The sequence below is a fragment of the Hermetia illucens genome, chromosome 3, assembly GCF_905115235.1.
Source record: "Hermetia illucens chromosome 3, iHerIll2.2.curated.20191125, whole genome shotgun sequence".
Taxonomy (NCBI): domain Eukaryota; kingdom Metazoa; phylum Arthropoda; class Insecta; order Diptera; family Stratiomyidae; genus Hermetia; species Hermetia illucens.
In genome coordinates, this window is record NC_051851.1 from 174,789,244 (window position 1) to 174,811,163 (window position 21,920).

At 41.1% G+C, this 21,920-nt stretch overlaps 1 protein-coding gene across 2 annotated transcripts in view; it reads left to right on the top strand.

Annotated features, from left to right (window-relative positions):
• LOC119652801 (ras-related protein Rab-30) overlaps window positions 1–9,728 on the top strand; it is a 193,940-nt gene extending 184,212 nt beyond the window's left edge. For both annotated transcript variants that reach the window (XM_038057124.1, XM_038057125.1), the window contains exons 4-5: window positions 8,152–8,329; window positions 8,393–9,728. In XM_038057124.1, coding sequence (XP_037913052.1) covers window positions 8,159–8,329; window positions 8,393–8,866 — 645 coding nt within the window. In that variant the 5' untranslated portion in view covers window positions 8,152–8,158 and the 3' untranslated portion in view covers window positions 8,867–9,728. The remainder of the gene's footprint in view (window positions 1–8,151; window positions 8,330–8,392) is intronic.
• The last annotated feature ends 12,192 nt before the right edge of the window (window positions 9,729–21,920 follow it).

A 21,920-nucleotide genomic window follows, 5' to 3' on the forward strand; every position in this document is an offset into this window, starting at 1 on the left:
AGAGGCAGATGGACTGTGTGGTTTATTGGCAACTTAGGTGCGTGGATGAATAGGAAGCATGGTGAGACTGATTATTCCCTTACCCAATTTTTAAGTGGGCATGGAGATTTTCAGTCTTACCTGCACAAGATTGGAAAGGCGCGATCTCCAGATTGTGTGTTTTTCAATCGAGTTGTGCACGACGCCCATCACACTTTTTCTTCTTTTGGAAGGTTGGATGGGAATCGTAAGTAGCTTTATTTAATAACAAAGGATCTCTCTCCAGATGATATTGTCGATGAGATGCTGAGGAATACTGACAGATGGAGCCGTGTTGTCCATTACGTTCGAGTCCTACTCGTTGCTAAGAAGATAGAGCTCGACCGATGGAGAAGCCGGATAGCAAGGGGTTAGTTGAACTGACAGTTCCCTTCCTCCTGTCCCCCCCCCCCCCCATGAGTGAAAGGAATTCCCTGATTTGAAGGCTCCGCAAGGCAGGAGAGTTCGGGGACTAGCCCGAAGTAATGTAGCAAACGGTTCCAAGCTAGCTCTCTGACGATGGGAAGGTGTTTAGTTGGTAGTTCGACGACGTACCAAACCGGGAGTCCAACACTGTGTGCCCTACCCCAAAAAAAAATGTATGCTGGATCATCATATCACCCAATCTATATCATAGGGCCGAAACGAAACAAACTACCATCTGTTACTATTTCTAAAAAGACACGGCGGTAATCTATTCCCATTCAAGGTTGAATGATTGATTGATTGATTGATTCTTTCTTTTGTACTAAATGTGTAAGGCATGTCATCTAAACAATAGGAATTTCAGACTTGACTATCTACGCACAATGTGAAGGCAAGGCGCTCCTGCATGTCATATACAGTTGCCGGGTCTCCTTACCCTTTACACGAAGATCTATCGAGGAGGTTCTTTTCAATTATGAATCACAGTCTTTGCCTTTAATAGGCTTCCTAAATATTCGCACCCATGAAGCCGTCTGAATAGACATTTCAAGGGATGAGATAAGCCTAATATATAGGACTTGAGTCCTTCAAGCTGCGACTTTTCTACATATTTCTTCAACCTACCTAACCTACTAATTTGTATTCAATTTTTCAGTGTTGAAATCAATTTTTGAGTCTCGTATAAGACATCGTCATCATCAACGGTGCAACAACCCGTATCCGGTCTAGGCCTGCCATAATAAGGAACTGCAGACACCCCGGTTTGGCACCGATGTCTACCAATTCGATATCCCTAAAAGCTGTCTGGCGTCCTAGTCTACGCCATCGTTCTATCTCAAGCAGGGTCTGCCTCATCTTCTTTTTATAGAGTTTTCGGGAATGATCATCCTCATCCATACGGAATAAGTGATCCGCCCACCGCAACCTATTGAGTCGGATTTTATCCACAACTTGACGGTCATGGTATTGCTCTTAGATTTCGTTCTTATGTAGGCTACGGAACCGTCCATCCTCATATAGGAGACCAGGAATTCTTCGGAGGATTCTTCTCTCCAACGCGGCCACGTTGCCTCCTACAGGATGCTGTAATCCTGTAGTGTACCGTAACGGTCTTGAATGAATTGCTCTAACACACTTCAAGGCCTTGATTCAACTAGATTGTTGCGCTAACGATCATTATTATTATTATTAATTCTGCACTGATTCGTATGTGAAAATTCTTCTTCGCTCTGAACTCGAATCTAAAACTATAATTGGTCTTATCTGGATGAATCCATAACATATGCCGAATTATAAAGAGAAGGTAACGACGGAACAGTCAATCAAGTCAAAGGCACACCAGCTTTGACGTGTATACGTGAACACATTTCGCTACATTTCTATCTCTCAGTCAGGAATTTGGATTGTGTCTTTGCTTTCGAGCAGTTTCGTGCTTTCTTCAATCAGTGTAACTTATATGCGATAATCAACCTCTCAGGGTTGTGTTAAATGTATAAAATGATCCACGAAAATATTTGGAATTTTATTTCAACTGCCAAGCCAAGATAATCTCGGGAGTAGAATGCAGGATATATAGTACTCTCACAATAGATGATACACCAATTAAAAATCTTGGGCCGGCCACCTATACAGGCGGAATTAAACACGCAAACTTAATAAATTTTTATGATAGAAAACTAGACAGAGCTGATAGACGAAAGAGAACCATTTTTAGATAATCTTCCATGGGTCAAAAACTTTAAGGGGGTCATCCCGTGTGTCGGGTTGGAGAAATCGATTTTTTTTTGCATGAATTGTATCTATATATAGTGGAGAATATGTTGGCAAAGGGATTTTCCGATATTCCGAGTAGTTCAGAAATTACAGTGCTAAACAAGTAAGGAGTTTGCAGCCGCGGCTAGAGTACTCGATAAGAAAGAGCATGGAATCTTTTATTACCTGTTAGTTTTTTACCTGAGCCTTATAAATTCAAACACAGGTATAAATATAAAAAGATGGAAAACCAACCAATTGTCTAAACTTATTTGCTGTTTGGAATAAAATGGATAATCCAGTCTAGATTGAGTACTGAAAGTCTTTCAAGCTATACTCAGTTATATTTTGTTGTAAGTATTGTGCTGTTTGTGTGTTCAGTGATTTTTTTAAATGGATCGTACGAAGGGAGATCGCTTTACCGTTCAACGTCATGCTCGCAGTAAAACCGAGTATTTCATGGGAATTGATACTTATCAGAGAAGAAAAAGGACTTCGCATCAACATCAGAAAAGAAACTTTTAGCAAGCTTGAACATGGATGTTCCAATTGCGAAAAGTTTTGTATATTATATATTGGATTTTGCTGGAGTTTTCTCCGGTAATTCTGCAAATTTCTGCAGATAATAAAATATAAAATATGTAGTAGTAAAAAAGGAATGCATAGAAGAAAAGAAAAGAATGGGAACGCGACTTAGAAATGCAAAGAAGAATCACAAAGGCATTGGTGGAAAAGGGGCTGGAAAACTTACTGATAAGGTTATTAACGACCTCACTACATTTTTTGGGCTAGCTATTCGTCGACACGCAATTCGATAGAAGGAATGAAACAAGAAATTTGGGCAACTTTCTTCCATAAATGTTCTACAGGCGAAAATCCGCAGCATCAAAATTGTCCAGCAGGCGAGGACAGTTGGTGCAAATGGCGCAAAGCTAAAAGAGAACTGGATAGTTTCCACCACGAGAAGGCACCTTTGACTGAAGAAGTTCAAACAGTCATCAAACCAATCTACGAAGATTTGTCACGAGATGATCTCTTGAACAGATGTTTAGGAGCAGAGACCCAGAATAACAATGAGTCGTTAAATGCATTGATCTGAACTATCGCTCCTAAACACCCTCATTCTGGGGCCAAGGATGTAGAAATAATCACTTTGCTGGCTGTAATTATTTTCAATGAAGGATTCAATGGCATTCTCAAAATCCTAGTGACAATGGGATGTCAAGTTGGTCACAAATGTCAGGTTTATGCCGATCGCCTAAATGAAGCGCGATTTTGGCGGCCCGAACGACGATCGACTGACCTCTCTAAAAGAGCCAGAATTGAAACCAAAGAGCAACAATCGGCCTTACAAGACTTTTTTGAAGAAACGGAGGGTGCTCTCTATGGACCAGGTGTAGCAGATTAATGCTGAATTAAAATTTTAATATTGATAATCACATTTAAATTTTCAAATGCGTTTTTCTCGAAACTGCATTTTGAAAATCGGCTGCTACCATAGCTCAAAATCTATCCAACCAAATTCTTTAAAATTTTCACGACTTCTTTAATACATATTTCTACGGTCCGCAAACTAGGATAATTGCAATCGGACGGGTCGTTTTTTTTTATTCATAAAAAAGCCGTAAAAAAACACCAAAATCGAAAAAATTAAGTTGAAGAGCCCACCAAAAATTTACCTTTTAATATTTTCTAATTATCCTAGTTTGCGGACCGTAGAATATTGTCCACATTAAAACGCCGTTTAGTTTTTTTTCTTCAGATGAACACAGCGCCCTCCAGCGTGGCAGCAGAAAAACACCTTTTTTTGGAGATGGGTGCATAAATTAACACCTATTCTGAAAATTAACTACGAAATCAAGTTGACGAATTTATCACATATACTAGAGATATCAATAAACATATGGTGAAAAAATCACGTTTCTATCTTCATCCAGTCCTCCAAAATAATTTTTCAAAAAAAGGCAAAAAGACGGCCTTCACACGGGATGACCCCCTTAATGAGACATCAATTTATGTTTTCATATCAAACGACTGCCCACCAAAGCCCCAGCCATTCCATCTGGCTACATGTTACCTATCTTCATTTGAATAGCTTTATAAATAAACTAAATTTTCGATACTAAACGACGGGGATTCTAGGAAAATTCTCCACAGTCCGCGGATTACAGTTTGGTGTAGTAGTTGAGGAAGGCGCAGTTATGGAACCTAACTTCTTTCAAGAAAACAGTGTCGACGTTGTCAAAAACGTGCTAGATAACTTAGCACCCCATCATCCAACTCAGCATATGGCAATGGGCTGTGGTATGTCGTCTTGTCACGGAGAATTTGGCGGCACTACTTAAGGAATGGGCCCTGCGTATATCATTTTGCAGCACTTTTCCGCTTTAAACTGGAGATCAAGAGGTTTGGATCTTTTTTTCGAACTCCTATATTTTTTTTTGTTTTTTGAGAGAGGTAAAATGTATTTAGGCAAGGAGACAGAATAACAACTAAAGCACTTCTTGTTGCTCCTAGCGTGTTAACCTGGATCGGGTTTACACGTTACATCGAGATAAGCTTATTCAATTTAGGAGTTACCCTTCCGTCTCTCCTATTCATCTCCAACGTTTTCGTCTTAAGAATGACCTGACCATATCGTACCAACCGGCTCCAAACAACATAGTTTCAATTAAGGTGTCCTCAAGTAACTGAATCTCTTCTGGTGATGGCGCTCTCACCTTGTACGGAAGAAGAAAGTTAACAGGGATCACCAATCACCTTCTTCCTTAAACATAGTTGAGCGACCATCATTTTCTAATTTGCCGTAGATAAAACCTAAAATATTCGCATTGAGTAACTCGGTTAGCTAGTAAATCAATTTCACCGCGTCTTAGGCTCGTCCAGGTTCATATCTTACTCGTAAATTGTTCGGTTCTTCTTACCCTCATTTCTAGGATTGTTGCCAGGCGCTGAGAATGCCAACCAACGTTTCATGAGCGCCTGCTTGCTTATCCTCCTCACTTTTGTGAAATATACACGTATGTCTCTGTTGGCGCATGCAAAGTGGTCAGAAGGATGACTTCAACACGGTGTGATAAACTCACAAAGTTCCCCGCCATTAAACCTGCATTTGGTACTTGCGGAAATAGCCTTATTGAGAGAACCGGCGCACGCTTCAAAACCGTAGAGAAGAACAAGCCAAGCGCTCAGTGGTATGTAACTGACGCCTATCGGATACAAGACATCAACGTTGACCATCAGCCAGCTAATTGCGAATATTCTGGATGCAACTTTTGTTCGCAGTGGTTTAAATCTGCTCAAAGAATTTCATCTTTAAATCGATCATATTGCCAAGGTATTTCCTCGCCGGGTTGGACTCGACTGCGATTTCGTCGACTCATACACAAAGGAGTGGGGGAAACCTCTCTTTACTTGCTAATCGTCGGAAGTGCGACCATTAGTAAGGTTACATCACCCGCGTATTCAACCAGGCATGTGGGACATTCTGAAGCACAGCAGGCCATCATAAGGGGCGTTCCAGATACTTTAAGCAAGGATAAATCTCTGCGCCACCTCCAATGTAATTTTTAATCTCCGTTGTCCTTTCCAAGTCTAATAGAGTAGGAAATGGTTCCTTAGATACCCGCTCAATATGTGCGAAGGGTAGTCTGGATTGTGGAAATGATTTTCCCACACATCCTGGCAGGTTAATCTACCTCGCGTTCGTTACGATGAGTGTTCCAAGGTGCATCACATGTCGACTATGCTGAGGCACACACTTGGATCACTCCCACGAAGCTTATGCTGAACTCATAATAATTAAAACATTCAAAAAGGAAAAATGGCACAAATTGGTTGATTTGACCCGGGAAATGGGGCCAAAAGTGGGGAAACTTTAAATGCCGATATCCAATTCAGAAATGCTGGTTTTGGTAAGTCCCTAGATGTCGTTCTTGACCTCATGAATGGTCTGTGGAGTCGGAGCAGGAGTATTTTCGGATATGCACAATGTAGCCAAGTTGGACGATATTCCAGGATACGCATGTTGTAATGAAACATATGAAAAGTTCGATGGTCAAACGAGCATCCTTGGTTGTCGGAGATGCCCTAGAGGGAAGAGTTATCCCAAATTGACCGCGGAGATCCGCCCGCAAATACTGAAACTCCATACAAGCGCTCTGTCGACACGTGCTTGCACACCTCTATGCTAGCCAGGGTCGGGAATGTGGGGGGAGAGTTCTTTGAGCGCTTCGACCCCTCATGTGTCATTATTACAAAATCCACGTGTCTATATCGGTGCGTGAGTCCGCATCAGATCCTGAAAATAAATAGACTAACATGAGGATTCGCGCGAGCCTAACCAAATAAACAACACACGCGCAACCTGAAAATAGAAATAAAAGAAAAATGACGACTCGACCGAGCGCGTGGAGCGGACAAAAGAAAATCGCCCGAAAAGAATTTCCCGGAGAATACACATAGAGGTCCGATTACCATGGGATGGAATCCGCGACTGATTCCTTTGCTTTTCTCTTTTCTTCTCTTTGATGCAGCGCCCCTTATCGGCTTTGATTTCCCCCGGTGGAAGATGAGGAAAGTGCATTCTACCTATCCGGACTCGTGGGTTATTTTTTTTCTAGAAATCGGACCCGATATTGCTCTGGCAACCAGAACTGTTCGTCAAATATCTGATGTAAATTCACTATTGCGACACTCCCAAAATTACAAAGACACACCAGCAACAACACTTCAGCACGTCCGCCCACACTAAGAGTTATTTTAAAAGTGAATATTGCCGGTCTAGCTCAGCTGTTCACTCGTCAGTCGGTTAACCGGTCTCGGTCTCGGTCCCGCTTACATGCAAAATCAATGTTCAATGACAAAAATGTGAAAAAGGAAATTAGGAGAAATATTTTCCGAATTTAAAGGCGTATTAAAATGTAAGAAAATTGGTGAATATTGTATATTGTCAAAGGAATTCTTTTTTAAGATTATATCCGGAGCGGACACACTACAGAATATATTCTAAGCGAAGGTGCTGGCGATACTGGAGGGCTACCAATGGTTGAGGCATGGTTCGAGCCCCAAGTATGACATGGTCATTCCCACCGATTGCCAAGCCGCCATTAGAGTCTTGAACTCAATGAATACGTCCTCTACGCAGGTGAGGCAATGCAGAGAGGCGTGGAAACAGTATGGACGACGGGCTCTAAGTCAACCTTTTTGAAGGTCATGGTAAAATGAACATAGAGGTGAATGAGCATGCCGACGAAGTGACCAAGTAGGGCTCTGCTTTTGACAATCCCTTACTAGGCAACGTCGGTGACGCTGGCGATTATGAGCAATGAAATCTACTGCTGAGAAAGGCTCATTACCTTCGCTAAATGAAGGAAGGCTTGGCCCTGCTACAACGAAAGCTCTTGAGCCAGACGCTCGCAAACGCTTGCAAGATTATAGCATTTTGCACGGCCTCTAGTCTCTAACGGACCATGTGGCTTAACTCAGTATACCCTACAATTGGCATTGTAAAAGTTGCGACAGCCAACTGCGGCAAACAATTTTTTAAGGACCTCAAAGAGACCTCTAGTTGTAAGATGGTGGAGCTGTTACCCTTCGTAAATACAGCGGGCTGGCTCTGAAGATCTTAGCCGACTTGATTCAGCTCCAATTGTCCTTTCCACAACAGTCACGATCTTTGGAGTTTGTGGTATCAAAACAGCACACCGCAGCGCTATTTGGGCCCCTTGGAGTGACCACTTCTACCTAGCTCTTTAAAATTCTGTAGATCCACAGTACTTAATTGGTTATAGTGGGCATTGCTAGAATCTACCTGATGGTTACTTTCTCGATAGTTTTTCCCGCTATGCCCATCCAACGACATGAATACATTGTTTACGTAGTCTTTCACCAAAACCCTCAAAACTGAGGTCTTACAATTTTTACTAATGGCAAACAAATTATCTCTCGTTTTAGAAATGAAATGGAGGACTATAAATTTTTATTCAAAGTTGTGCTAGTCGGAAACGCCGGCGTAGGAAAAACATGTTTGGTTCGACGATTTACACAAGGACTCTTCCCACCCGGTCAAGGAGCAACCATAGGAGTCGACTTCATGATAAAAACTGTTGAAGTGGAGGGTGAAAAGATCAAGGTAAGAGCTCTATTTCCCCCCAAAAAAAAACACCTTTTCCCTAACGTGGTTTCACTTTTCCAGCTCCAAATCTGGGACACTGCAGGACAAGAACGTTTCCGGTCCATCACCCAAAGCTACTATCGTTCCGCGCATGCATTAATTCTAGTCTATGACATCAGTTGCCAGCCTACATTCGATTGCCTTCCCGACTGGCTACGTGAAATCCAGGAGTACGCGAACTCAAAAGTCCTGAAAATTCTCGTTGGCAATAAAACGGATCGAGATGATCGTGAAATTCCTACACAAATTGGTGAAGAGTTCGCCAAGCAACATGATATGTATTTTTTGGAGACCTCAGCTAAGGAGGCTGAGAATGTGGAAAGATTGTTTTATGAAATAGCTGCGGAGCTTATTGAGCAGGCCCGAAGCAAGGAACCTATATCACAACATAGTAGATCTACGGCCGACTCTATTGGTCTGTCGAGCTTAGGATCTAAAGCGAATTATCTTAGTCAAAGCGGTTGCTGTTCGAGTTTAAGTAGTCATAGTACGTAAGAGGAGTAAGTGGGAGAGGGTTTTTTTTTTAAAGTTGTATAGTAGGGAAAGAGGAGCCATGTAGTGGCTTGGAACCTTGCACATTTTGAACGAAGGAAGCCACTACATTTTTGTACCGGGGTAACGACTTTTGAAAGGTTGTAGAAATTGTATATTTCTGATTATTTGAGTGTTTTTGATGTAAGGCAAAGGTTTAAGTTTGAAAGTTTTTATCCGCAATTTAGATAGTTACATCGAACCTAATGAAAGCTGGGCCGACTTCAATATTAGAGAAACTTAGACTCATCGAAAGGTTGGTGGGAAGGAGGTAATTCCCTCCGGGACCTGGAACTTTCTTACGAGGCTCGGCAGCAGAGTCTTTAACAAAATTAGCTTGGTTGGACAATTTTTCGAAGGGGGCTCACATGAGTTTCCCTCCGGCCCGGATTTTCTCCCTACGACCCTGGAGGATCTCAAGATAAATTACATTCTCAGCTTGTTATTTGATTTTCGTTTCGCCTACCAGCTTCCAGCTAGACGCAATGGTGTCAACTTTGAGCTGGACCTAATTTGCCTTGAGTCTCTTTTGACCGAATTGATACCCCCAGAGGCTTGTATCTAAAATAACTTGAATGCAAAATTTGTATTTCCACAAATTATCTCGAATATTTAATAATGTCCGCAGCCTATTTTAAAATGTCCTCGAAAAGCCTCGATGTAATATGTAAATTTCAATCTTCACTAGAATTACGTTTTTGAGTTTTTAGTTGCAAAATCAGAGCCACATATTCACAGTAACAGTGGAATTTTGAACCTAGACATATCAATTAAACTGAAGCGAATGAAAGGAGCAAAAGGAAACAGTTCAAATTAAAAAAAAATAAAATAATGAAAAATAAAAGGAAAAAAATAAGAGACCAGGGACTTTCATGACAATTAAAATAAAATTCAGAATATTATCCCCTTTCCAATGCCTCGCTAAAAATTGTGGAAATAAATTGCTTTTGATAAAATTACATTTGATAGGATGGTACCAGGATATACAAGGATCGTTTGAATAAAATCTTTTCCTCGCCAGCCTTTTGGGGAACAAATAGTAGTCCCTGGGAGCCAAGTCTGGAGAAAGGGGGGGGGGGGGCTGTGAAGCGAGTTGAAAGCCTATTTCCATTTATTTAGTGACCCCAACTGCTGAGGCGCGAGCTGGTGCGTTATCATATTGGAAAAGGACTTTTTTGTGGGCATGGGCTCGGTTTTCAAACGGTCCAATAACAATCACCCTTAATAGTTGTACCCATTCTCAGATAGTCAATGAGGATTATAATCACCGCCGAAAGAACTTTCTTCGCCTTGTTTGCTTGTTTAGATTGTTCCTTGGTCTCAGAAGTGTACTGGTGGATCCAAGTTTCATCTACAGTGACGAAACGACCCTTTAAGACCTGCGGTTTCTTCTGGAACAGCTGCAAGCCGCCCTTGCAACAATTCACACAATTTCGTTTTTGATTAAGCGTGAGCAATCGCGGGACTTTTTAAACGGCCCTCGTTGTTTCTGTCTCCTGCTCATTCATTACATCACAACTACTTCAATACAAATGATAAGCCTGCAGCAGGGGGGCAAGCACAAAGACGAATACAAACCACCGTAATGAAATCCAATGCAGGGCACCGACGGCCAGCTAACTTGACAAATTCGAGAGACGAATTTATAAGCAAATTTCTATTAAAAAATTTGAAAGACTATTGATACATACGAGGGGACCCAAAAGCAACTAGGTTTTTATTAAGGTTTACTATCTGTCGGTCAATCCGTCTGTCTTTTCTTCAATGGCAGGTGGAAACCATCAAAAGCTACCATTGGCCCCTGCCAGACGGCTTAAATCATCCCTTCCTCCTTCCGCTCTCACCGCGGACTGCCATATTATATAATATTACGACGCGAGAATGGAGCAGAATTTATCCTCCACTCGTGTTGATATTCGTCTTCCTATTTCGTTCCTTTTTACGAGTGGCTTCTTCCTGCCTGACCTTCTTATGGATGCCTGCTGTAACCTTCTCGATTTCAATCCACATCTGCTTCAGTTGCCTCATCTACACATGACATTTTCGGGTGTTAAGTGTTCCGCGGTTGTAGCTACCAATGCAGCCCCCTCCGTGCTGCGATCTCAGATATTGAAATAAAATGAGTTCTACGTTTTCTGGAATATTCGGACACTTTGGACAACATAGCGAATTGTCATATTAAAACGACTAGGGATATACTCGACAACCTCCATGTCCGCTCAAAAATTCTGTTAGGGTGAAATCTACTTCGCCGTGTGGTCATTCGATCCATCTCCGAATATCCCATATGAATCTGTGGGTCCAGTGGCGTTTTTCTGATTCGTCAAACCTCTATTACCATTCCATAATAGTTTCACTTTGTGCCGCCAACGGGCAGAAGATTCTTCGTGACTGCGTTATCCTTCTCTCGTCAGGATATCAATCGAGATCATTCTGGGTGATAAACCCAGGTAGCTTTATCAGATATTGTCCTATAAGCACAGCATGTCCGAAGTGCACTTATGTATGTTATCCGCAGATGCATTTTCCTGTTATTTGCTTTATTATCCAGTGTCTTTGCCCACACTAGGGCTGCATATACATAGTAGGATCAAACTGGGTACCCTTGAACGATCAATGCTATGGCGTTATTTACCTTGATTTGAAGTTTAGTTTCTGCTCGATTATTACGCCTAAATACTTGACCGCAGGTTGGGAACATATTGTTTGTGTTCCCACTTTGGTCTTCATAGACTAGACCCTTTTCCGTTTGGTGGTAAGTACTACTTCTGTCTAAGGTCCTGCGAGTGGTAGACCAGCGTTTTCTAACCAGGACTTAATGTCATAAACTGCTTCCTTCGCATAAAGCTCGACTTCTTCGAGGAGGAGTGCAACAACCGTCGCTCCAAGGCAATTCACGTCAGTGGAGAGATCTAGCGCCAGTACTCCATTAACCATAATTATCCACACGAATGGAGCTAGGACGGACCCTTGTGGAACTCCGCATATCTTTCGAAATTATTTCAATTCTTCATCTGATTCGCAGCACAAAAACCTATGAATTAAGTAATGGGCAATGATACGCACCAGGTACTTCTGCCCGCCTAAGTTGATTAGGGACTTAAGTATTTTGACCCATCTCGCGGAATTGAAGGCATTCTTCGCATCGACTGTTATGACTGTATGCATTGATCCTCGTCAAGTACGGCTTTAAATATAATATTAACCACCAGGCCGTAGAACTCCCCTTTTGAAAACTCAGAGAGCTTTGTTTGATCTGGGAATTAGCATTAGCTTCTGTTTCTTCCAGTATGTGGGAAATACTCCTTCTTGAAAACATGTGGTAGATGCCTCGGCGTAGATATTAAGCGCTATTTTCAGTGCTGCCTTACGAGTTTTGCTGAAAATACCATCCAAGCCAAGCGCCTTATTTTCGGTAATTTTCTTCACAGCTTCTAGGACCTCCTTTTCCCTTTGTGTTCTTCTCATGTAGTTGCTCACATCTAGATCGGTTTCTGTTTTGCTGATAGCATCTTTTGGAATTGAGCAAGGCCCTGCGGCATTCTCAGATTTCAAAGTTATAGCAAAAGTTCGGTACTGGCTTCTGAGATACAGTAAACCTTGGCATGGTCAAATCGCGTTTGTCCTAAGTCCACATCCACTTGATGACGAACCGGACCAAATGAAGAGCAACTTGCTCCCACCCTTTATAATCCACGAGCTCCTCATTTTGGGTTAAACCGTACACCGGGGTATAACACCTGCGTTGAAATTGTCAGTTATTATCTTAGGGTTACTGCAGTTACTGCATCGCTAGTCAGCATAGATTGGAACTCCTCTCTCATGAGACTTGGTATTGCATAGGAACTGTAGATGGATATACCTCCTATTTTTGCTCGCGTTAAGCCACCCTCCAGGATCTTTGTTGTTCCTTCTATGGTTTGATTTCCGCATATTCATCGTCGCTTCTCCGCTCTCCGTTTAACTGTAAGAACCTAACTTCTGCATAGTGCCACTTGCCTTTCTAAATACCAGACATATGCTGCTGTTTATGATGTGGGTACTTGTCTGCCTATCTGTCACACCCATTTCCTGAGAAACGGTTACACCCAGGACCGTAGAGAAAAACTCCGGCCCGAAGTGACAATTATTTGGTGTCGTGTTTGTCCCCGTGTTGGTAGTCCCGCGAAGTGGAAAGATGGAAATTGCTCCAACACCCTTTCAAGGTGTTATTAAGTGTAATGAACTTTTCTGAATTAGGGTGGTTAAACAACCATCGTGAGTGGCCAAAGACGACGAAGAGCTATCCCAAAACCTAAAACAAATTGGCTACGTGACCGTGAAGGTCTGCCCGCAAATACTGAAGCTCCATCAAAGCGCTCGATTGACACGTTCTTGCATACCTCTGTGCTAGCTAGGTTCGGGAATGGGAGGAGTCTTTCGAGCGTTTCGATTCCTGACGTGCCATTTTTACAAAGTCAACGAGTCTATACCGATGCCTTAGTCCGCACCGGATCTAAAAATTAAACGAACAAGGTAACTCGCGACAGCCTAACGAGATAAACCAGAACGCGATCTAAACCTGGAAAATAAAAAAACGGCTCGACCGCGCGTATCCAACCGTGAGTCTCCGGACCCGAGAAGCACGATGGGGGGGGGGGGGATCCATGACAAACCACAGCCTCCATCATTGTTTCTTCTGCCTCAGATTTTCAATGAGGTACGGCCCCTCCCTTCCTCGACATCCTCCGCCCATAATATCCAAAAACCACTCGGTTGTTGCAATCGATGTACCGGGCAGAAATTGGAAGAATGGGCGAGTCAAATACTGATTCAATATTGGCGCAGTTTCAAGCCCAGGGTTCTAAGAGATTGGTTTTCGTGTAAATTCTCCAGTGAAGAAGGACAAACACTGCGAGGAAACGCGACAGCTATCCTCATGAACGGCGAGAACTGACGTTCACTGAACATTACAGTCACAATGCCAAAGGGAAAACTAGCATAGCGGCTCTGCTATACCGAAGGCAAAATTCTTCCCAGACTATGAGCAATTTCCACAAGTGCCTGCCCTCGATGTCACATAATCTTAACCGAAATCGACGCCGGAAAGAAACTCAACACTGTCTAGGGCCTTTTTTGGTTGCGATTCAAACTTTGCACTCGACAAAGATAAAAATTTCGTTTTTTTTCCCCTTTCTTCACGCTCGATTGCTAACTTCGAAAGTTTCCAGGCTATAAAGTCCACCAACAATTCGAGAAAACTGCACTAAACACTTAACCATGGAAAAGTCCTCCGAGCTAGAATCTCCTAAAGGAAAATTGCAGAAAACCAAAAGCATCCCTCCCGTCCACGCTCTCTTTTCCACCTTGACACCCCCAGAAATGCGAGAGGCTCAATTTCACATCACGTCCGGACAATGTTCAACGAATCCCTCCAATCTTTCACCTCTTCGTAAAGTTATCTCACAACAAAATTTCCGACTTCGATCCACCGCGGTCCAAAATCCTTCCTCTAAGTTGGTTGCACAAAGAACAAAACTGTCACTCACTTCGTATACGACCGAAATCTCAACCAAAAATGATCCCCTCTGCCCATCGACCGTCTCTCGATCAGCCGGTCCCACTTTGGTCTTGAACTTCTCGAGTTTATGTTGCCAGCAACATGCGCAACAGCGTTGACGGGTGCAGCAGATCATTTCCCTCTGTCACGATCAATTCACCCGAATACATTCAATAATGTGCAATATGCGGCAAAAGGTAATTGTACATTAAAGAATGCATTATTTGAACAAATTAACCCTGAAAAAGGCTAATTAATCCCCGCTCCTCACGAAGCCGCGGCCACAACAATGTCTACAAAATTCTTAAAAATTTGAACTGAATTCCATTTGCCTATAAAAGGATGCTACAATAATAAACTAACTAACACTACTAAAAGACAATAAATCATAACATAATCATCATTAAGAACAGCTCTTCAGATTTTGCAGCTAGAAACCTTTCGCTTTAATTAAAGTCATTAGTTTTTAAGATATTTTTTTGTTATTCCCGTTCTGTTACTTTCAATTTAACATACGTAACAATATCTTTTTGTACAGTGAATGAAGATAAAGTGATATTGGAGTAAACTAGGAGCTAAATGGACTAGTTTTATTAAAAATCTAGAAAATGGAATTTTAGCTGCATTTCATCTAAATAAAAAAACGTAGTTTATTTAATAAATGAGTAAATTAAACAATTAAGGATTAAAAAAGCCTTCTCAAAGTGTAGATGTATTAATGAAAGTGTTAATCAGCCAGACGAGATGTGAAACTACATCTGAAAAGTACATTTTGGTTTGCTACGCAAGATATTAACTATCAACATCACAGTTGAAAATAGAGCGATTTGTCAGTTAATGCTCCTAGGTTTTATCTTAAATATAAGGTCTACAAATAAGTTCTGTCGGTTTTCACAATAGATGGCGTAGCTTGTTTTTTATTCCATTGATCCACATTTCCAAACATTCATCGGAAAGCTACTGTCAATAGGCACAAACGTCAGTATAAATTATTTAATTGAAGTGTAAACAACAATACTTTTTTCATCAACGAAAATGGCCAATTTTGTACCAAATAATGTGTTTTGCGGGGAGTTCTACTTCATTATTTCAATATGAAGAAAAAAGCAACCGAAAGTCATCGCATTTTGGTGGAAGTTTATGGTGCCCATGCTCCATCTGAACGAACGCGTCAGAAGTGGTTTGGACGGTTTAAAAGTGGCAATTTTGACTTGGAAGACGAAGAGCGCGCCGGACGGCCAACAATTTTTGAAGATGAAGAATTAGAGGCATTGCTCGACCAAGATCCATCGCAAACGGAAGAAGAACTTGGAAAAACACTTGAAGTCACTCAGCAAGCCATTTCCAACCGCTTAAAAGCAACGGGAATGATCCGAAAGGTCGGAAATTGGGTTCCGTATGAACTGAAGCCAAGAGACGTCGAACGCCGTTTTTTCACGTGCGAACATCTGCTCCAACGACAAGAAAGGAAGGGTTTTCTGCATCGAATAGTTACTGGCGATGAAAAGTGGTTCCATTACGATAATCCCAAGCGTCGGGCAACGTGAGGATACCCCGGCCATGCCTCATCATCGACGGCCAAAGCGAATATTCATGGTGAGAAGATCATGCTGTGTATATGGGGGGACCAGATGGGTGTGGTATACTATGAGCTGCTAAAACCGAACGAAATGGTCACGGGCAAACTCTACCGACGTCAAATTATGCGTTTGAGTCGCGAACTCAAGAAAAAACGGCCGCAATACCAGCAAAGGCATGATAAAGTTATTTTGCAACATGACAATGCTCGTCCACATGTTGCACAGCCCGTTAAAACATATCTAGAAACGTTGAAATGGGAAGTCCTACCCCACCCGCTGTACTCTCCAGACATTGCTCCTTCTGATTACCATTTGTCCTGGTCGATGCAGCATGGCTTGGCTGACCAGCACTTCTCCAATTACGACGAACTCAAAAAATGGCTCGATGAGTGGATAGCGGCCAAGCAGGCCAATTTTTTGCGCGATGGTATCTATGAATTGTCTGAAAGATGGAAGAAAGTTGTGGCTAGCGATGGGCAATACTTTGAACAATGAATGTATAACCAATTTTTCATAATAAAGCTTCAAATTTAAAAAAAAATGATGTCAGCCGAAGATCCACAAGGAAGGAGATGAGATGCGAGAAATTATTGCTGACTCGAACTCACCGACGTACAACATAGCCAAGTGGTTGATTAATGAGTGCCAGAACCTGGGGACGACGAATAGCAAGTACTCAGTTGCTAACTCCCATGAATTAATAGAGAAGCTGCAACGCATTGAGAGGATGGGTGATGACTAGGTGATGGTGTCGTTTGATGTAAAGGCATTTGTTTCCCAACACACCAGTTAAAGAGTCAATTTTCGAACTCGAAAGATGGCTGAACCAGTTTGGATCTGGCCCGGAATGGAGAAGAAAAGTTCGTATCTATGCTAACCTTGCTAGGCTCTGCATGAACGAAAACTATTTTACATTTCGGGACAAATTCTACAAAACTACTTCGGGAGTAGCAATGGGGAACCCCCTCTCGCCATTACTCACTGAAAGGTTTATGTCTTCAATCGAAGAAGAAATTGAATCGAGGGGAATAATGCCTAAAGTATGGTTTAGGTATGTAGACGACGTATTTGCGATCGTTAGTAGGGACGACATAGACATGGTCATCTCCTCTATAAACAAGATTCATAATAAAATCGAGTTTACACTAGAGGTAGAAAAGGATGGGGTTCTACCTTTCCTGGATCTAAATGTCGTCAACTCTAACGGAAAGCTTAAGTTCGAGATATACCGTAAGCCTACAGCAACGCAGAGAACGATACCGGCAACTTCACATCACACGTTTTCCCAAAAAATGGCTGCCTATAATTGCATGATTCACCGACTGATCACATACCCTCTTTCAATAAGCGGTTTCAATAAAGAACGAGAGTACATTATTGACACCGCTGTTAAAAATGGGTATAATTCCCAGACCATTGAGAAATTGATTGGAAGGAAGGTCAGGCAACACAATAGGCATGCCTATACAACGCTATTTTCGCAGCAGAAGGAGGCAACCACCAGACGAATAAGTATCCCATACTCCTACCTATTCAACATCAGGAATTGGGCAAAAAAGTACCAACTGGAAATCGTAGGTTCGAGTCGATCATCCACCTTGCGGAGTTTATTGGGCAGCGTTAAGGATCCCTTGGGAGCGAACGAGAAAAGTGGGATTTACCGAATAACGTGCAGCGACTGCAACAAAATATACATAGGACAAACGAAACGGCTGATAACGACGAGATTTGACGAGCATATTAGGGAAGCGGTAAATTGTGTTCGGAAACAAAAATCGTCCATAAGGTCATCAGTGGCAGCGCACATAGTCGAAGAAGCCCATATCATTCAACGCGATAACCTTGAGCTCTTGAGGCATACAAACCGAACGACAACCCTGGACCCTTGGGAAAGTCTGGAAATTCTGAGAGAAGACGCGACGCGGTTATTAAATACAGATTCCGGTAATTGCCCCTCAAAACTAATAAGACTTGCCGCGGTAATTAATAGATAATTAAGTTAAGAATTTAATGTTTTTTCTATTTTCTTTCTTGGTAAAAGTAATTTAGATAATTAGTGTTTTTAGTATAAAGAGAACCATAGAATCGTAATTATTTTCATTAGCTTTGTACTGATGAAGGGAGTAAGTTGCTCCCGAAATATATATATACATAATAAAATAAAATTGTTGTAGTTGGGATTAAGCTAATTGTCTATTAATTTCAAATTTAAAGAAAAAACCGACAGAACTTATTTGTAGGCCTTATAAAATAGAAGAGTTTTCCTTTTTTATTCCCCCTTTTAAAAGAAATTACATTTGTTCATGCTTTGGAGGAACCGTTTTCCCCAACAAATTTAAAGAACCGGAATTGCTAATTATAACCATGTATTCCAAATTCAACTTCTAATAGCTATATCCCACTTTTGTTTTGATATCGCGACTTTTACTGAGTTTTAATAATTTATTTTGATATAATGCCCTTTTACTTTTTTTCATTTCTCTGGCCTCCTCTCTGGTCGGCGGTCGAGACTTCAGTCCCCTTTGTTTTCGATAAAAGTCCTCCTTGACATGTGTCCTCCAGTCTATGACGGACCGTCAGCTGTTTTCCGCGGCCAGTGGATACAGCGGTGAAGGCGAATCCATAATGGCGCCCAGGTTCGCGCCTCCGATGCACCGCCACAATTCTCTTTAGAAGAAATCACATTGATGACCAACTGGTTCCCGAAACACAGTTTTTCAATGACCGTATTTCGGGACTGTATTTTTAGACAAAAAAGAAACGCCTTCTATTTTTTTAAAATAAAACCATAAATATTTGATTTTATTTCTCAACGCTGTCATAGTTAGTCCACAAATTTTAAAAATTAAAAAATTAATTTTGAAAATAAATGAAAGTAATAATTATAAAATAAGAACAATATTCTTTTCAATGTAAGATGAGCCAATCTTTTCACTTATTCAGTTACCAAAGATATTGTTGTTATTTCAACAGCATCACAATACAACGATCAACTTCCCTAAAACGGATGAAATGCATAGTTTAAGAACGCACTTACTAAATATAATCAATTCTATAAATTAAACAAAATGAATGTCTAGCGAATTTAAAAAATATAATAAATAAATTATTGAGTACCAAGTTTGAACAAAACGAACCATTTCAACTATTTCTACAATAACTAAGCACTGGTAATGCATTAAGGATGTCTCGATTTGAAGACTAATGATCCTAAAAATCACCATCGTTTACCAGAATACGGTAACCAGGATTGATCAATTACTTTAAATGGAATTTGAAACAAACACAAATCTAAGAAACTAAAGGGGTTTCAAGCTCCAATAAAATCCTTTAAAATAGAAAATAATTCTATAAAAATATGACCCTTTCACCTTTCAACGTGAAAAGGACTTTTATACATATACCTAGTTATGTACCCCATGAGAAACTCAGCACCATCAATACGACAATGTTCTTTACGTACCATATGTACATCAACATTGCAATCTAGTGAATTATTAGTAATAATGTATAAATAACTTGTTTTCAGTGTCAACCCCATTACACAAAGTGTTACTATCTTCCAAGTGAACACAAAATTCCAGATGACATACCCTGAATCCTAGCTTCTAGTTTTTGTTACATTTTATCCCTATTTTATTCCCTGCCAAGTGTGCGTCAAAACTACAATAGGAACCAATGAAAAAACAATAGAAATGATGAAATATAAATAAAATAAAAAAAAAAACGCTGTGAATTGTTTGTAAATAACATGATTTTTAAATTTTGTTTGATCGATTTATAAATAGGTTATTTTTTACGAATATTATATTTTATGTGTATATTGTATATTTTTTATTGAAGTCAATAAAATAAAGAGATTTAATAAGGTAATTTATGGATTTTTGGTGTCGTTATTTCTCTGTTATGACTCCAGAGTCGGAAATATACATCCCCTAGCGGACCATTTTAAGGGTTACTCCAAATGTGGCTAGAGAAATCTCTGTAAACCACTGCTCAGTAATAGTAAGTAATAGCATTGAACTCGAAGCTGACCCTAGGAAAATCTTTGAAGAAGAATTAAATCAGTCAATAATATTAAAAACCGACTCAGATTACTGAAGCCTCTATTGAAGATGGAACTGGAGATAGATCCGGAACCAAAAAAATTCAGCAAAAGTGTAATACATCCAATTTATAACTTTCACTTCCTTCTGCATCAATGAACAACAGTTAAAAAGACGATCAAACGAAAAGGACCTATACAGTGTCCTAATTGTCAAAAATTAGAACACACGAAATATCACTGCGCACAATGGCCATATGCGGTAACCTATATTCTACATCTAAGTGTCCATTAGACAAGAGCAATGACTTAATTGGATTAGCAATGGTCAAATGCCATCCTAGGTAGCCGAAGTCAAGCTGAAAGATATAATTATCACAAAAACCCAAAATTTTGGCGAAATTGACCGTGAGTGGGAAAAGCAAACAAGGGAGTATCGACCGAACCTATCACACGCGAAAATTAACTGAAAAATTAAAACATAGCCACTCGATCGTACAAATGGGGCCGTAAAATTCAAAACTCGAGTGCCGAAATCGAGAGGAAAATCCACAACCGATCATGTCCTCAATCGATGCTTCTTCTGTCCCAGACCCTCGTAAGGCGCGGTCAAGACGGCAGTTTCTTGACTTTTTTCAGATTTTTTGAGTTGGGTGGTTTCTCAGAATGGATCCGTGAAATAAATGATACTCTGGATTCCCCACCTTTCCAATAAATGTCAAAACTAACACCGGCTTCGGGAAGTACTAATCGAAACATTTCATTTGGTACCCCATATGGCTATATTTGGTGTAAAAACAAATTTGCACCCCCCTTTTGCATGTATGAGGACCACCCTTAAATTGGATGTATGTATGCGTGAGCGTTCAAACTTTCCAATTTTCCACCGAATTTGGTGTCATTCGCTGCAACTGTTTCCGAAAAGCGTGTGGCAGATAGACAGACAGACAAACGGACAGACAGGCAGACAGACAGTAAACCGCTAAACCTGGCCTGGAACTTTGAAGTTCATGCCGGCTCAGTGACAACAACAAGATCTCGGCCACTACATTTTCTCAATTACTTCGCCAGCTAAGACTACTCGCCGGGTCACTCCGATCTCTTGCGACCCCTCTGGTTGTCAGAACTTTCTAATCATACAAGCCTCAGAACAAACAAACTTGGACAAATTAGGAGCCTTAGTGCATAAATCAGGCGAAGTGGACTCTTCACATTCCATATTCTGCGCAATACAACCCACGCCGGTCGTGTCAGCTTGGGAAAACGGAAGTAGCCAAACTCCGTCAGGAAATCGCCCAACTACAGCTCCGAGGATGATCGAGAACGCCGCATCGAAACAACGCGAAGGGGCGCTCTAGCTCAAAACCCAAATTGTACGATGGGTACGGTTACTACCATCATAAATTTAGCGCAGAAGAACGCAGATGTCACGCTGCGTTCAAGTTAAACTCAACCAGCAAAGTTAATAACAGAAATCGACGCTGGCATACCCTTCCGCCTTTTCATCAATAATAAGCGATCAAACGAGACATACCTCATCTACACGGAGGCAGCTGTCTCTGTCTTGATCCTACCTAAAAACTCCAAGGCGGCACCAGAGTCTTACACTCTCTATGTAGCCAAGACTTTCTGGAGAACCAACAAGAATTTGGACTTCGACAGCGACGCCAACTGATTTTTAATAAAATCGGCCTCACAACGAAAGGAAGAGTGATGCAAAGCAATCTACCTAGGGTCCCGACGTTCCCAGAAGGCAACTGTTTCTAGCAACTCCTCACCCAGTTTCCTAACTTGACAAAGAAAGCTATGGAACATATCATAGAAAGCTAGCCCGTGGCCGCTAAGACTAAAAAA